General features: G+C 40.9%; 1 protein-coding gene across 1 annotated transcript in view; it reads right to left on the minus strand.

Annotated features, from left to right (window-relative positions):
• LOC126259768 (nuclear pore complex protein Nup155) overlaps window positions 1-9,876 on the minus strand; it is a 267,502-nt gene extending 257,626 nt beyond the window's left edge. The window contains exons 1-2 of the mRNA XM_049956773.1: window positions 9,786-9,876; window positions 8,853-9,007 (exon numbers count right to left, since the gene is read on the minus strand). Coding sequence (XP_049812730.1) covers window positions 8,853-9,003 — 151 coding nt within the window. The 5' untranslated portion in view covers window positions 9,004-9,007; window positions 9,786-9,876. The remainder of the gene's footprint in view (window positions 1-8,852; window positions 9,008-9,785) is intronic.
• Between the last annotated feature and the right edge of the window lie 9,201 nt (window positions 9,877-19,077).

Below are 19,077 nucleotides of genomic sequence, written 5' to 3' on the forward strand. Positions count from 1 at the left end.
CATCACAGCGGTAAACCATCACCTTGACCTTTTCGGGTACGACATCACCCTCGAAGGCCAAGATGAAGGCACCAACGGCTACCTGATTATCCCTCGGACCCCGATGGATGCGCCGGACGAAGTGAACGCCTCGTCGTTCTAGGTTGGCGCATAGTTCATCGTCTGACTGCAGAAGAAGATCCCTGTGGAAGATAATACCCTGGACTATGTTTAGACTCTTATGGGGCGTGATGCTAACTGAAACATCCACCAACTTGTCACAAGCGAGCAACCTCCATGACTGGGCAGAGGGTGCTGTTTTAATGAGAACTGAACCAGAGCGCATTTTGGACAAGCCCGCCACCTCCCCGAACTTGTCCTCTATATGCTCCACAAAAAACTGGGGTATCGTCGACATAAATGATTCACCATCAACTCGTGTACAGACAAGGTACCGGGGTGAATAATTGGCACTACTGTCTTTAGCCATATGTGCCTCCCATGGAGTGGCCATGGAGGGAAATGATCTCAGATCATATTTCTTCCCGTTGAGGTTAGACCTCGATAGCTTAGAGACTGCTGGTGGAGGCCCACCAGCGAGAGATGATGTACCATGGTTCATTGCGGCAGGATGGCCTTTGCTTGGAGTCCTGATGCCCCAGAGGGATAGGCATCTACTCCTTGGCATACGTGGGGAGGTAGCAGCGCAGGCATCAGCAGTGCGATCCCTGTGTAGTCAGGGGGCTACCACCAAGAGAGTACATGACGACCCCACCACAGCGGACTGGCTACCATGCTGGATGTCAGGTGTCGAATATCCATGTGTATCACGAGGACGAAGATGAAAGTGCACAATGGAGGACATGTATGCTACCCGGAACACACTGCAACTGATGTGGCCAGAAGCTCGGTGTAAGGCCAACTCCATGACCATATCGGGTGTGCCAGATCTTAGGGCAAGATGGATATAGAATGCACCACGTAAGGCGTCCTTCCCCAAATGGTACGCACTAACGGAAAATTTTGAAATATAGTGGGCAAACCAGTTTGGACAAGAAGAGAATAGAAGCTTTCGAAATGTGGTGCTACAGAAGAATGCTGAAGATAAGGTGGGTAGATCACATAACTAATGAGGAGGTATTGAATAGGATTGGGGAGAAGAGAAGTTTGTGGCACAACTTGACTAGAAGAAGGGATCGGTTGGTAGGACATGTTTTGAGGCATCAAGGGATCACAAATTTAGCATTGGAGGGCAGCGTGGAGGGTAAAAATCGTAGAGGGGGACCAAGAGATCAATACACTAAGCAGATTCAGAAGGATGTAGGTTGCAGTAGGTACTGGGAGATGAAGAAGCTTGCACAGGATAGAGTAGCATGGAGAGCTGCATCAAACCAGTCTCAGGACTGAAGACCACAACAACAACAACAGTGGTCAAACCCCGTAGGGGACCATCACATTAAGGCCGAAACATTGGAGACTCCTTTTAGTTGCCTCTTACGACAGGCAGGAATACCGCAGGCCTATTCTTACCCCCAGACTCGCAGGGGGGTTAAATTTATGGAAGAGTAGAGGAAGCTTATGAGTGAGCATATAAAAACACTTGAATGGGCTGGGGATGGGGTCACACTCCTTAAGACAGTCAAAATAGAATTGAGCAAGTTTTTAGAAGCCATCGCTACACTCAGTGATTACAGTTTTGTACGTGAGATGTAGTGGAATACCTTGCAGTCATCAGACAGTGAACATGTTTAGTGGTGTGATGTTACTTGAATACAGACAAAAGCAATATTAAGTACTCAGCCTGTAAATTCAACGAAGATGTATATAGATTGCGGATTTTTTTTTTTTTTTTTTTTTTTTTTTTTTTTTTTTTTTTTTTAGAAATTCTGACATGTAATGAACTAATTTTTGGCTGTAATCCATTCGAAAATGGCTACACCATAGAACCTGCACACCGTAGAACCTGCATTTGTAGATTTTGTGAATAAAGTTGTAACGGCCAAAAGTGGCAAAGTTGTTTTTTCAAAAACTGATATAAACACACATTTCTAAGGAGAACAAACAAGAGCTTAATGCAAGAAGAATGTGGTTAAAACCTGAAATAATAACAAGTATAAGAAAACAAGGAAGATAATAAACACGGTAAGAGTGGAATGACTGGACTAGCAAGAGTACAGATGGCACTCAGGACGTCCTCAGGCTCAGCATGTGGAGGAGGCACACCTCCCAACAGCCTAATGTCTTCTGACTCTAATAAAGGTCAAAACATTAAAGCTGGGAATAAAAACTAGTCTCTTGGAGAAAGAATAAAACCTCTCCAGCTGTCCTTTCATTATCAGCCACGATTGGGCATAAGACGTCCTTATGATTCCTGTGTTCATCCAATAGCTGTAATGATGGGGCCACTCCGGGAAGATGTGAACCAGCACTAGCAAAGAATCACAGCCATGTAGGTGGGGTGGGTTGGGGAGGAGTCTGGCTCTGGCTGCAAAGTTTAAAATCACAACCCAGATGGGCATGACCAACACAAAGCCAGCATAAGGCAGTGGACACTCCCCAAGACAAACAGAAGGAGTAACATTGCACAGCAGTGGTCTCTACAATAGCACACAGTTTGTTGGAAGGAGCAGAAGCCCACCTTTCTCGGCTTTAACTGTGACAGATTGCACGCTCACAAAACAGTGACCAGTTGCCATAAAACAAATGCCAGTCATTAGTCAGTTCCCTAGTTAAGCGATCAGTTACTCTTTCCCCGAGTTTCCCACATTACTTAGGATCGAAAGGAGAACGGGTAATATTGGTCTATAGTCTGCAGACTGTTCAAAAATTCAAAGCATAACAAATGTAAGTTGTAATTTTTCTTCTCAATGAAATGTAGAAGATCCAGAAATAACCATCAGTTCTGCCTTGAAGGCAGTACAAGTCTCTTGCAAAGAGTGCTGTTCCTAGTGTTTGGCATACGTGAAAACATACCATGTCTTTTCTGTATCTCAACGTTGTCACAATAAATGATTTCAGTTGCAGCAGGGCTGAGAAGAAGCTACGATGGAAAACAATGGTGGCGCCAAGAGATTTTAAGCCCTCATAATAGTTGACTTGTGGTCTGTGCACATATCAAGGTGGGATAGTAGCACATTCTTGAAGAGACGCATGGAAGTTGCTACAAAGAATTTCCTAATGCATTCCAATTTGAACACTGGGTCGGCATTCCTGGGAAGGAAAAAGAATCTGATATTCAAAAGGCTACGGAATTGGCACATAGTAGCAGTGTAAATGACAAGCAGTTGGTGGTGTCAGAAGTCTACACTTTTCTTTCAGTGATGAGCCTAAAGCCACAATAATGAAGTGAATCTAAAAATCAAAAAGCTAATGGTGCTGCTGAATCTTCATCTGGCATTCACAATCTAGTTGTGACACGAGGCACTGGAGAGTGGTGAAACTGTTGTCCTGAGAGGTATGGCTAAGAAAACCAAGAGCTTTTACGCTCCACTTGCAACTTGTTTTTGGTTGACATATGGGTTAATCACGCCTGTTTACAGCCTGAGAGAAGGTCCAAAAAAACTGTGAATGTGTGATTGTCTTGATGTGTTGGTTCCCAACTAGAGCTCTGGGGATGGTTGAACAACTGCACAGTGGCAAAAATGTACTATCTGTGTTTTAGTGGGTGAAAACTGAAAGCCATGATGAAGGCTCAAGAACAGACTCCTGCGCATGAATACTGAAACTGAGGTCCAGCCAAAATTCATCAGCATAAAGTGTGGGAGTAATCAATGGCCTCACAAAGCCCACTGATGGCTGTAATGAAAATGATAACACTCAACACTGGGCCCAAAGAGAAGCCACTCTCTTTGTCCCATACGAAGGTGAAAGATTTACCGACCAACTAACAGCCTGCCAGAGTGTTTTTTTCCAAAACATAAAAATTTGGAATCAGTTGGGGACCACACCCCACAGAAGCCATACTGATAGGTGGACAAAAGACAGTTATTCAAGGACACAGCACAATTTATGGGTCACTATTGTATCAAGAAATTTACAGAACTTTTTAGTCGGACTGATTGATCTAGAACTGTCAATGGAAGTTGGGTTATTGTTGGCTGAGAATTTGGAATGCTGGAACTTTCTCACCATTATAAAGGGAAATCACTTCTAAGCCAGATACACTGAAAACAATGAGCAGGCAGTGTTTATGAATCATTTCAGATATTGAATAATTTGATAGCGAAATGACTCAGGACCTGTAGCTGTGTTGTGGGTCAACAGAGGGACTCTCAAATAATTCCCATTCATTAAAATGCTTGTATATGGTTTGGCGGAACATACAATCAACAGATAAGCATCTTCCAACTACTGGCAGGAAGATACATGCATTCCCAATGAAATTATGTAGTGTTCCTAGCAGTCTTTCTTCCTTTATGTAATTAAAAAAAATGATGCCTTGCTCACTATCATATAAATGGGGAACCGCCTCAGCCAAAAGGGAGCTGTTTGGCATCATTTTTCCAATACCACTACCTCTTCAAACTTTTACTCTATGTCTTCTAAAAAGAATTAAGGTTTATCTATTAAGTATAGTACAACCTTTCCAGTACATACTAGGTATTATGGGGAATACTGTCCATCCTGTCCTGGTGTTGCCAAAGGCAGGGTCACTGTAAGGTGGTTGGGCTTAGTATCTTAATTACCAAGCCCATCTGATGAAACTGCCAGAGGTTCACAGCAACCGAATTTTGAGAGTGTAATCCATTTCACTGTGGATTATCCAGCATGGTATCACCCACTCCAACCAAGAACAATCGACACGGATGGCACCCAGCTGCAGCGAAGACTATTTGACACATTGGGTATTCCTCACAGTCCTGATGTCCCACAAAAGACACTGTATACTCAATGGCTTACATGTTGGGTTCTCAGGTCACAGATCAGAAGTGGGTTCCTGAATTGCCAAGGGGCTACAACTACACACATACCTAGCAAACCCTCTTAATAGACTTGCTACAGTGATGTGTTTTGGGAACACACAGTGATGTGTTTTGGGAACACATGGCGATCTGCCAAGAAAACCATGTCAAGATGGTCACATTAAGGGAGGTACCTGCATTTCCCAGTACGTGTTCTTCCAGCAGCTCGTGCTTTGGAAAATTTGGAAGAAAATATACCTCTAATGGGACAATGACTATGTTAAATAAAATTGTGAACTAGTAACAAACAAGGATGGTTTGTTGATAAGTGGTAAGGTACTAAACAGTGAGATCATCAGTCCCTTGGTCAAGAGGTAGTCCGTCTGGAGGCAGTGATAACCAGGAGAGTGCTTAGAAGAAGAAAGTACGCAGGAGAGGCAAAAGCAAGGCACTGAAAGCAATAAACATTTACAGAGAATTGAAAGTAAATGGACTGGACCAGTACGTAGGTTATAGCAGAAAAGTGGCCCCCCAGGGCTCAGCTTTGGTGACAGAAACCCCAACTGCATGCATTCCCTGTCAACCCAATTAAGAGTGAATGAGGCTTCAGTGTGTAGAATGCCTTCTAGTCAAGAGATCCAGAATTTCAATAGAAGGGAATTTCAAAGAATGTAACAGACATCAATTGAACCATCAATAATAAAGCATTATGACCAAAATATTTAGTGCTGCACTTGGGCATCTCCCAGGGCTCTCCGTACAAAAGGGGGCAGGCTGCCCAAGCCATGATGCAACAAAGGCAAAAATTTAAGGACGATCAACAGAATGCTACTCCCAAAACAGGAAACACAGTGCAGCAGAAAAAGCAATTAAAACAGAAGAAAAGGAGTGACTGAGGCGGCAGGGAAAGGAGGCAGGGTGAAGGGTTCCCTGACTAAGCATGGGGCAGGAGATGCCACAACCCCTTTTATCGCCTCCTCATCACAAAGGCAGTTTAAAATTTTGTATCTGAAAATAAAAACTACTGTCACAGGAAAAAACAGAACCAGTTCAATTGCCCGAGTTGCATGTCAACATGAGAGGTAATAAATTCTGAAGACTATGTCTAGCATGGAGAGCCAGAAGGAACGGGCATTCCACCAGGATATGAGCAACTACCAGTAAGGCTCCATAACCATAATGTGGGGGTGGCTCATTACTTATTATAAAACTGTGGGTCAGTCCAATATAATTGATATGAAGGCGACAAACAGTGAATTTCTTCCTTGCCATGCAGCAGTCATCTCCTCGATACTGTGGAGTTCATGAGAGAGTGCAGTAGCTTACATATATGGTTTTCAGTCTCCAAGAGAGCAGAGGTCTAAACTGCATCCACAAATCTGCAGCTGGGGCCGTCAAAGCAAATGGAGGGCAGGTGGTTGCATCTCTAGCCACATGATCATCCAGTTCACTCCCTGGGATACCCATATGACCTGGGACCCAGGGGGTAGCCAGCTGAGAAGGCACTGAGGTTACACTCAGAGACAAGGTGATGAATAGCAGATATCAAACAGTGACAAGGGTAAAATTGGTGACATCGATCTCTGGTCTGAAATCTGCCCACAGAGTCACTATGTATTTGAAATCAGTCAAGGGAGACTCTTTTTATGAAATAAGGGGCTCTGTTTATGGCCATGAGGCCCACTGTAAAAACACTACATATCCCAGCATCGAACGGTGTTCCTAACCAACGAGACACGTATCCGTGGTTTCAGAGTTGTCAATGTGAAAAAGAGTAGCACACCATACTCCTGAAGACCTGAAAGGAACAGAAACAGAAAGGTTAAGGGGTGGAAACAGACATTAGGTTCTTGAAACAGATGAGTCCTAATCCGGGACCTGGGCACATACCAAAGAGGGGGGGGGGGGGTGAGAAAACATGGGGAGTAATTGTAGGGAGTATAAGTGCAAGTCTTAGTACTTGGTAGTGGGCTGTGAGGAGCATTCCAACTAGTAATCCTACCCAGTGGCAGTTGACAGGGGGTCGATGCCCTTTGCAAGCAAGAAAGAATAGGATATACTGAAGGGTCAGGAAATTGTCAAATGGCAGTTGCATAGGTTGTACGAGTTGGTACTGTTGAAGCTGAAGAATGAAGACCCTCACTTTGGAAGAGTGACACTCTCCAGGACTGGGTCCAACAACTTCAAAGCCGAAGGCACCACCGAGGCATAAACCTGGCAAACAAAGTCCCCAAGTGTGACTGGATCAATGCCCAGTAGATTTGATGGAGAGTGGTGCAATCCACACCTGAAGATGTGTGGGCAAGGAAGCAGAGAAAGATAAGCTTTGCATTCAGTCAGTCTTTAGTTGACAAATATGGAGCAGCCAAGTCAGTTCTTTAACAAAAAGAAGATTCAAAAACCGCTTCCAGCATGGCACCCAAGTAAAGTTCTGGGACAGCATGGACTGTGGTAAGATGACATGAATGCTGATCTGTGTTTTTGCAGAAGAAATTTGGAAACCACAGGAAAGGATCCATGCAGAGAAGTAACAACTCTGACCTGGAACAACTGGTGAAATAAAAACTGAAGTAAAAGTCAGTATGGACACACAAAAGACCAGTCACAGTGTCTGATGGTGCCAGGCAATGGCGGGTGTTTGGAAATAAGGAAATGCCTGTCGGACTACTTTTTCCAATCTAAGAAGGTGGCAGGGTATGGACTGTCCCTCCCAGAAACCACACTGATGGGGCACAAGAGGCACCCACTACCGAACAAAGGCATGAAAGACATGACATGGATGACTGACAAGAAGAATGGAAGTAATAGGATACGATAGAGGCAGAAACTGCAACACAGAAAAGGAAATGGTCATCCTGCAGCTCAGTGCCCCATGCTCGCAACACACACACATGAAAGTCTTAAGTCTTCTGGTAGGAACATTCCACTAATAAGGCTATTAGAGATTGAACAAACACAGATCAGATAATCATATGTCAGGAAACTGGCCCTGTCCTTTTCAAAAGGACCACTTAATATTGGCAGGATGGCCTGACACAGACCTAAAAGCCACGCCTTCCTAACACGAGGCCACGTTCTGACCACATTTCCACATCAAGCAGTTCTGTGAGGTTTTAACGAACAAGACATCCTACTTCTTTACTGAAATATATTATTGACCACCACAGCATTATTTATTTTGCCGTCAACTGGTTTCAACCCGCGATTGTGTCGACGACTCCAGCGAGTGACCAAATGGTGTAAATTGCCCTGAAGATGACACCATCATGGGTTGAAACCAGTTGGTGGCAAAATAAATAATGCCATTGTGACAGTCATTTTGAATAATTGATTATACGTAAATTAATCGTTATCTCCACACAACTATGTTGTCTAAAAATTTTGGCACAAACTGTGTCTGATAAAAATAACACTGTACAATAAGGACAAGCCAAACTTATATAGTGTTAAGGTACTGACTTCACATGCAGGAGGACGGAGTTTCCTCAGTTCACCTATCCTGGTTTAGGTTTTATGTGATTTTCATAAATCATTGCACGTACATGCCGGGATGGTTCCTTAAGCAAGGCCATGGACAACCACCTGCCCTAACCTCATGAAACATTTTTATATTCTGAGTGTATGTATATTGGAGATATTTATTTCCATTTTATTATGACAAATACTGTATCACTGTCAGAATCCCTGGATGAAAGAGTTAGCATTTTAATTTTTTTGGATTCCACGAGGTCAGGAAACAAATTCAGTTGCTATCCACAGTAACAGTCTGAATACCACATCACTATCATCTGCAGTAATTGGAAGTATGTTACATATACAGTAGTCTCTCAAATTAATTATGACAATCATCTAGTATGAGTTGTGAGGTGGAAGAAAGAGAGAGAGAGAGAGAAAGAGAGAGAGAGAAAGAGAGAGAGAGAGAGAGAGAGAGAGAGAGAGAGAGAGAGAAATTGATTTTGCCATGTAACATACCTTGTGCTACTTGGGTGACTTCTATTAAAGATGGGAAACAATTGTCTTTCTGAAGAGCTCTATCAAGTGCCCTTCCAGCAAGTTCCAGAGATTCGACATGGGACCTAAATGGGTCCAAAGGCACTGCTCTGTCCATGGCTGAGCTCAGCATATTTCTGAAAAAGAAATAATTAACATACGAGATGTGGAAAAGACAGGTGGGCGTTTATTGTTGTACAGACATCAGCACAGTATTAAAAGTGAACATTCTGTTCGGGAGCCCGTGTCTGTGTATGTCGTGTAACAGCGAGTACACTACTTTCAAATAGATGTGCCCACTGTTACCTGTGACCATTTTCAATGTATAAAAAACGAGATAATTTAAAAAGTAACGCTAACTTAATAAAACTAACGGAGCATTCTCAAATCTTGATTGCATCGGCTCTTCGACTATTTAAGGACACTATCCCTGCACAAATATAGAACACTGGTTTCGGATGTAGCTCGACTTGTTTACACACATCAAAATGTGTGTTTCCTGTTTTGAGACTAAATAAATAATGTTGCTGCTTTGAGTTCTTCGAAGGTTTGTTCAAATTATGTTTTTCTCCCACATAAGAACTGGAGCATAAACAAGTTTTAATTAGAAGTCTAAATGCAATTCTTTTCTGCGCCTGAGGTTCAACAGATTTTTTAGGTGCGTTGGTGTGATTTTTTAATTGGATATCTTACGTAGGGGTCAACTTTCTTAACACTCATTTCACACTGTGGCTGCTCTGTGACAATTCAGCATACTTTTCATTCATGAAATCATCTATGATGGTTTATCATTTAACAATACCGGCACCAAATGTCATAACGCCCAATTACGCTACGTGACGCTAACTTAAAGCAGATAATGTTAATTCAAATATCTACGTCAACAAACATTCGTGTTGTCTATTATATACTCACACTTTACGGATGTGTAACAAACGTAAGTATTAAAACAACGTGATTTCGGCGCTCCTGTGGATTTCATATCAACCAAACGGCTAACGCTGATTCGTTGCCAACATTGACACCACAACTTCTCTCTGCAACATACCAAATTGGAGATATCGCAAGTAAAAAAAGAAAAAGGAAATAACTGACAAAACTGCAGAAAAATACAGAATAATTAATAGCACACTCTTTCTACTACTTTCGATATTTCTTGGAGGATGCGTACATAAACTATTCAAAGTGAAAAGTAACGGAGTTCACCTGAGGATAATTATATAATCTTACGAGAAAACACGGTACTAATTAATATTTAGGAGCATATGAATGTTCACGTGCTGTAATTAGAAATCCACTTGTGTGTGATCAAATGTAACAACAGTGTTATCCTTCCAGTGTCCAATGAAAAGTTCAGGCAGGCAGGTGCTAAAGAGGTCCAAAACTCACAAAATTCTCACAACAGGAAAGTAAATAATAGTGTTACCATATTTAACCAAAATATTGGTGAATTAAAGAAAAAAGTAGATTCTCACAAAATTAAAGTAAAAAATAATGTTACCATTTTTCACCAAAATATTCCAGGATTGAAGAATAAAGTACATGAGCTCCTGGTTTGTTTAGATGACATTGAATCTGATAATGTAATAGATATACTATGCCTGTCTGAGCATCACATTGTGTATGATAAGGAAAAGTTAAATATCAGTGGTTATAAACTAGCTGCACATATGAGTAGAGAGAATAAGGTGAGAGGAGGAGTTGCCATATATGTCAAAAGTTATCACTGTGTAGAAAGCTTAGATAGAGAAACGTTTGGCTAGAGAAACATATAGAAGCATGTGCCTGTCAACTTAAACCGAAGGAGGGCTCTTTTATAATTGTAACAGTATATAGGTCCCCTTCAGGAAACTTTCATTTATTCCTGGAAAACTTGGATGCCTTGTTGTGCTATCTGTCAGATAGGGGAAAGAAAATTATTATTTGTGGGGACTTCAGTGTTGATTCACTGAAAGAGTGTAATCGGAAGAATGACCTGGAAGTCTTGCTCGGTTCTTTCAATTTGACATCTGTCATTAATTTTCCAACTCAGGTAGTAAAGGACAGCAGCACATTGATAGATAACTCTTTTATAGACCAAGACAGGTTTAAAAACATAAATTGTTGTCCTGTTGAGAATGGCCTTTCTGATCATGATGCTTAACTAATTACAGTATATGTCATAGCTCCATTCAGTAATTCAAAACTACCCTCCAAAGTTGTGCATTCAATTAATGACTCAACAATTAGAAATTTCAGAGAAAATCTTCAGCAGTTAGACTGGGATGGGGTGTACAAGGAACCTGATCCTAATTTAAAATATAACTTATTTCACGATGGGGTGTACAAGGAACCTGATGCTAATTTAAAATATAACTTATTTCATGATACACTTGTGAGAGAATTTGAAAACTGTTTCCTCAAGAAAATAGTTACATCTAATTATAAGAAACCATGCATGTTCCACATCATTACGAAGTGTCGTATTCATGATCTATGGAACAAGTAGTAATCTAATCTAATCTAATCTAAATCTTAGATAAGCCCTACAGAATGGAGGAAAAAGGGGAAAGAAGAATAGCTCTGTCGTCCGAAAGCCCAATTTTTGATGGATCAGCACACTTACATCAATACTCTGGAAACCACTGTGAATTACGTGGCAGGGGGTACTTCCAACTGCTCCACAGGATTTTTTTCTAGTTCTGTTCGCGTATGGAGCGCAGGAAGCAAGCATTTTAATGTTTCTCAATGTAGACTCGTCTTGTCTTCGCGCTCCCAACAAGGGGACATTGTAACATATTTCTAGATTTCTCACCTAATAGCAGTTCTTGAAATTTTTCAAGAACGTTTTCGGGGGACAATTGACTTCCGTCTTCAAGCTCCATCAGTTCTTGATTTTCTGCATTTCTGCCACTATTTGCAGTGAGTCACACAAATCTGTGAACGTCGATACTGCCTTTCTTTTGGCACATTCATTATGCTCTGTTAACTCTACTTGGTATGGCTTCCTCGCACTGGAAAATATACGGTTTTAGAATGTGTCGCATGAGTCTTTTGTAACATCTGCTTTTGTAGATCAACTGAATTTCTCCAGTATCCCACTAATGAACCGAAACTTGCCGCCTACAACTGAACCAATGTGATCATTCGATTCCATATCCCGACAAATTGTTACACTCAGATATCTGTATAATCTGATTTATATTGTGAAAAAATGCAATTTTTTTGCGCTTTGTAACGTCTGCAAATTTAAGTTTTTGAACAGTTACAGCATGTTGCCAGTCTTTGCACCACTGTGAAATCTTTATCAAGACATTGCAAGCCTCTGTATGTACCTGAAAGACAGGCAATATAGCGGGCACGTGGTGCTCAAGAAAGAATTACGGTTGACTGGTGGCTGGCCCCTGCCACTCGACTTGTCGAAATGTTAATCAAAATGTTATTTTAATACGAGTATAGTATTTTGAAGTCTATGACACATGCAGTCTACCCAAGTGGAAATATTCGAGCTAATGCTATCATTAGTCAGGCGGCAGTGTAACTATTATTGCTTCTGTTTGCCTCCAAACGTTACAGGTACAAATATGGAGACTGGGAAGCGAGATCGACTTTCAACATTACTATACTACTTTGAGCGTTCGAGATGAATGGAAAGTAAATCTAGATAGACACTGCTCCATTTCTCAATAATCGCAGACTGTTTAACCATGTTTTTACTATCGATATGAAGCAAAAAATATCTGTCAGCTGCAGTGGACATCATGCAATAATGGCATTGGTTGTGAGCCTCTTTCAATATGAAGTAATAACTCAACGTAGTGAAGCATTCAGTTCACATGTCCTTTTTAAAGTTTTTACTTTAGTTTCTTATTTAAATTAATGCTAACACTTTTAAAAATGAAATTTTCTGTCTGTACAGGAGTGTGCGCTGGTATGAACTATCTGGCAGATTAAAACTGTGTGCCAGACCATGACTCAAGCTCAGACTTGTGCCTATTGTGGGCAAGTGCTCTACCAACTGCGCTACCAAAGCACACGACTCACGACTGCTCTTTACAGCTTTACTTCCACCAGTACCTCATTTCCTACCTTCCAGACTTCACAGAAGCTCTCCTGCGAAATTTCTAAGACAAGCACTCCCGGAAGAAAGGATTTTGTGGAGACATGGCTTAGTTTCTCAGTGAGATTCTGTGAAGTCTGGAAGGTAGGAGATGAGGTGTTGGCGGAAGTAAAGCTGTCAGCAGAGGTCGTGAGTGGTGCTTGGGTAGCTCAGGCGGTAGAGCACTTGCCTGCAAAGAGATAAAGGTCCTGAGTTCTGCCACACGGTTTTAATATGCCAAGAAGTTTCATTTTTACAAATTTTCTTGAATTTCAGTATGTGCTTGATAATTTACATCCGATTTCGATTCCAAAACAGCATGTGATAGTGAAACTGATGATTGGGAGCCATCCAATTTATCTGTCTCTGATGTGATAAGTTTAACAAGCTCAAGCTCTGAGGAAGACTCTTCGAAGGACTTTCACAAGATAAAACAGTATAACGGAAAGTAGCTCAGAAAGTGGAGACTGAAAGTTTATATGCATGCTCTTACATCAGACCACAAGTATAGATTTCAGGTTTACCACAGTGCAAGTGGTGATGGATAAAATACTAGTTTACTCGGTTCTTATTATCTTTACAAGTGTGCAACTGCTTCAAGAAATGAAGAAACATGGCATTTATGGCACTGGATAATGCAATACCAATCGGTTTCATGCAGCTGTTTATTCATTGCTGTCTTAAGACAAAGACCTAAGAAAGGACATACGAGACACATACAGATGTGTTAGTAACAAAGACAATATTACGATTACCAAGTGGTTTGACATGACTTGTATCCAATGGCTTCTGCTGGTGCTGGTAACCAACCTACAGATCAAGTGCAGTGTTGGAGTCAAAAGAAAAAGGAAACGTGTGTTCCTTGACCATTTGCTATAGAATTTTACAACAGCAATATGGAAGATGTTGACCTTGTGGACTAACACATAGCACTATATTCTCAATGTCGTAGAAATAAGCAATGGTTCCTTGGTGTATTTTTTTTCATTGATGTTGCAAAGGTCAGTTCTTCACGTCTGCATAGATACCCTGGAAATTAAGTTACTCTGAGGGGAGTTTGCAGGCAAAAATTCGAAAATTTTCACACTTTACAAAACAAGCCCTAGAATATTATGTACTCTTTCCTGCCCAAAAGCCGGCCGGAGTGGCCGTGCGGTTCTAGGCGCTACAGTCTGGAACCGAGCGACCGCTACAGTCGCAGGTTCGAATCCTGCCTCGGGCATGGATGTGTGTGATGTCCTTAGGTTAGTTAGGTTTAATTAGTTCTGAGTTCTAGGCGACTGATGACCTCAGAAGCTAAGTCGCATAGTGCTCAGAGCCATTTGAACCATTTTGAACCTGCCCAAAATGTGTGACGTTTAGAAGTATTTCATTTTTAATTTTGAAGTCTTACATGCGTATCTGCGAGATTAAAGATTTTCGGACGTCCGTCTGTTTATATGTGAATATCTCAGAAACTACATTTTATAGAAGGCTCTGATTTCCATCTCTGACAGAAAACACGTGGCGCTCGATGTTAGTCACACTGCTATTACGCAGTCGCTTGGCAACTGTTTGTTTGTTTTGAGGGGAACAGTGACTTTCGACGTAATCTGGTGCAGTTTGACGTAATATAAACATGCCTAGAAGTGCTAGTCTATTCAAGAAATGTAAATTTGGTGGAAACCAACACACTAAAAGTGTAAAACCGTGTGTTGTTAAAGAGTTGAAACCCACAAGCAGTGTAAAATCAGATAACCTTGTTGTGCCACCAGAGAACAAAGGCTGGCTCTGAGCACTATGGGACTCAACTGCTGTGGTCATAAGTCCCCTAGAACTTAGAACTACTTAAACCTAACTAACCTAAGGACAGCACACAACACCCAGCCATCACGAGGCAGAGAAAATCCCTGACCCCGCCGGGAATCGAACCCGGGAACCCGGGCGTGGGAAGCGAGAACGCTACCGCACGACCACGAGATGCGGGCAGAACAAAGGAGATGTGACCTCACTCAATGCAAGTAAAACTAAATTACATAAACAATTCGAGGAACTAGGATTACTGCAGGATAACTTAGAAAATAGTACTTCTGGTCTGGGCTATGTTTTGTGTGATATGAACATTTTAATTCGGGTGTTGTGTGACACACTGTGCTGTAATATTTGTGGCGGAAAAGTAATTATTGAAGAAGATTTTTCTGCAAGAATAGGATTTACTATGACAATAGTAATTATTTTCACTGGCTGTGAGAACAAAAAGTCATTTGTAATGTCAAATGAATGCAAGAATAATCTTTGTGAGGTAAATGTAAGACTTTCCTATGCCATGAGAGCTATTGGAAAAGGTCTTAGTGTAGCTTAGTGTTTCTGTTCGGTTATGAATCTACCACCACCACCTACAAAAATTCAGAGGTATACTGAATTACAGGAGAAGCTATTGAATCTGTCGCTTCCCTGTCAATGAAGGCTGCAACAAATGAAGCTGTTGAAGTGAACGAAGGCAACATTGATATACCAGTTGCGTTTGATGGGATATGGCAAAAGTTTGGTCATATGTCGAAAAACACAGTAGCCACAATCACAGACACAGGCAAAGTAATTGATTTTGAGGCACTTTCAAAACATTGCGAAAGGTCCTGTGACAAAAATGGAAAAAATGAACATGAAAACTGTCAGAAAAATTATGAAGGAACTAGCAGAGGAATGGAAGCTGATGCCGCAATGAAAATGTATAGCAGATCACTGCAGGAAAGGGGTGTACGATACATCCAGTTCCTTGGGGATGGAGATTCTAAGGCGTGTAAGTGTGTTGTTGAAGCAAATCCGTGTGAAAATATTGTGATAAAGAAATTGGAATGTGTTGGGAATATGCAAAAGAGGATGGGCACACATATCAGAAAATTAAAACAATCTCTTCGCACCACCACACTGTCTGATGGCATGCCACTTAGAGGTCGGCTGCTGATAAAACAATAGATCAGCTCCAGAAGTGTTATGGCCATCAGAAATAACGGAAATGCTTTAGGAAGTATGAGAAAAGCAGTCTGGGCCACATGCACCCACAAACTTTCAACTGACAGAAAACCGACATATGCACTCTGCCCACTTGAACCTGAATCGTGGTGTAAATTCTGGAAGGCTGAAGTTTCAGGAGTGTCTTTTGAACACAAGAACTCTATTCCTGAAACTGTTATGGAAGCAATAAAATCAATTTATAGGGACCTAGCTCACCCAGACCTCCTCCAAAAGTGCCTACATGGGTGAACACAGAATCCTAATGAATCATTCAATAACATTATCTGGACACATGTGCCCAAAAATGTTTTTAGGGCTCTATACACTAAAATGGGGAGTTATTGATGCTGTATTAACATTTAATGATGGAAATATGGGAAGAATAAGAGTTATAAAACATCTTAACTTCACTCCCGGCTACCTTACTGTAAAGGGCTTGAAGTTATTGGAGAAAATAAGACTCACCAAGGCACAATGTGCAGCTCAGTTCAGCACCAAAGAAGCAAGATCAATCAGAAGTAAGAAGGTTTTGGAGAAGGAAGATGGCAAAGATGGTGATGATGACTATGCTGTTGGATGTTTTTGAGACTTAATTTAAAATTACAAATCAGTTTTTGTTATTTTATTCTTTAAATGTGATTTTCTCAAAATGAAATTTTTTATGCTTTATGTCCCTTTATATCAAAACCTACTTGTGATATCCATATGAAACTTTGGCACCTATTTCATTATAATATTTTGTATCTACTGAAGCACAACCATAACAACAACTTGAATAGAAGGCCATCTAGGGCATTATGTGTACAATTATTTCTAATAAAAAATAGCATAATTGAAAATACATATATATCTCTCTTCCTCTGTGCCTTATCTCTTAATTCTGGTTCAGTAGACGTAATTAACATGGATAAGACAGCTGTAAAAATTGTATCGTGTTACCTTTATTGGTTCCAGAGACAAAGGTACATGAAGTAGGCTAATTTAACATTGCCCGCATAGGACCTGCAAACCCCCCCTTAATGGATTTTACGATATATCAAGTTATGTGTCTGACATGGGTCACTGCCTCCTGCCAACTTTGATCTAGCACCTCTGTTAAAGCACTGAGTCATGACCGCTTAAAGTAGACAAATATTTGCATGTGTTGTGTTAAGTTTCAAGGTATGTCACAAGGCTGTGTGTAGGGACTGTACGACAAAAGTACTGCAAGATGATAGGAAGTACTCAATTATTTCGGAATGTAAACATGGTGATTATAATAAACTGTCGCTACTTGAGAGGGCCGCTATTAAAAACGAGTGAGCATAGAGCAATGAAACTTTGTGGAAACATTTGTAACAGAATGTGGTATAGAAAATGCAAATAAAACATTGAAAGAAACACATTTGAATTTCCACATGGGAGACTATCATTCGTTAATCGTGTACCACGTTTGAGTTTCAGGTTACAAATGTAGCTCAGTGTGACAACTATCTGCATCCACGATAGCCTTGAATCATACAAGAGATACAGTTTCACAATTGTTCACTGCACTTTTAGAGTGTTGGACCATAGAATGTTCAGTTGTCGTGAGACAGCTCGTACACTGCTTGAAGATCACACATTTGGTCCAGCATTGTCAGCCATGTAACAGTAACTTCTTCAACAATTTGTGGTGCAACTGACTGTCGACATATCCTAGGAGGAATTCCTAAATCGATAGTTAATTCGAATTTCCAAATCACATTCTTCAGAATGGTGACCTTTCTGTATTTCTTTTATGCATCGATACTCATTAAGAGCAGCAGCACTATTGCTACTGTTTTGATAAAAGAGCTTTATGAGGAACGCTCTGCTCACCTTGTCCAGGCCCATGTTGACTGTCTTCAACTGTAATGCACACTGATGCTTGTGTTTCAAAACTTCGTCGCCACACCAGCACTGGACCTAAATCCTGCTGTGAATGGTCTGACCATCATACCTACAAAGTCAGGTACCCATACAGAAAGTAGTTTTTATCTACAACTGGCTCAAGTAGCGAAAGTTTAATAATAATCACCCCATTTGTATACACCTTTTGACCTTCATATGGTGTTCATCTTCTGTCCTTTGTGGTGTGGGGGTATGAGTGAAAATGAGAGTAAGTAACAGATAAGCGGGAGATGTGTTTTTGTGGCCAGCAATTGGAAAAAAGGCAGTTGAGCAAACTGACATTAGATTGGTATTAACTAGATAATGTAAGAATCATACCAACATTGTTGTTTAGCTAACATTGACAATTGGTGGCTACACAGTTCCAGTTGACTACCATTACGTTAAAATTGATGTGTACGCCGGAGAGGCTCCTTCACTTTAGAATAAAAATTGCATCGAGGACCAGAACTGTTTGTCACTTGCTAGGGAAAAATCTGTGAACCTTTTGGAAAATGACTAACGCATATAAATAAACATTTTGAATATGGCGCTGAAGCACAATATAAGGGCTGATGGCGGAAGGTGCAGCCTCGCCGAAAAGTTCGACATGTGATTATGTCACTAGACAAATAGACAGAACGACTTCACTCTGAAAGCGACGAGCAGCAACTGGAACATTTTGAGACACATACTTGACTTTTGCTCAGCCAACCACGAACGCAGCACTACTGCACACTAAGGCTCCCTGTAGGGAGAAAAGGATCCAAATTAAGCAACACCAGCTAGCAAGAAGCTAGAAGCTAGATTTCGGCTTTTACGTCATTATCGAGTACAGTATTTTTTGACTATATAATACAATATTTTTCTTCTGTACATTCTAGATTTCATCTTTTACGCTGTTATCGAGTACAATGTTCTTAGCTTTGGGCTGATTCTACCAGATATGACGTCTTAATGGTCTAGAAACATACTCGATAACAGGATAAAAGCTGAAATCTAGAGTGTACAGAAGAAAAATACAGTAATATACAGTCTAGTGGTGGCGTAGTCTTTCACAAAATACTGTATAACTGTGGCTCAGCACTATTGCAAACTTTTTGATACATGTCTCTTTCCTACTGATTATCTTTGTTTCCTGTTCATTTCAACCATGCAAGAAGTCTTCCAAAGATAATTGACTGGTTACACATATAGACACTACTAAATACAGACGTACTCCCTTCATTTAGCTTTGTTGATTTT

This window comes from Schistocerca nitens, chromosome 5, assembly GCF_023898315.1.
Source record: "Schistocerca nitens isolate TAMUIC-IGC-003100 chromosome 5, iqSchNite1.1, whole genome shotgun sequence".
NCBI lineage: Eukaryota > Metazoa > Arthropoda > Insecta > Orthoptera > Acrididae > Schistocerca > Schistocerca nitens.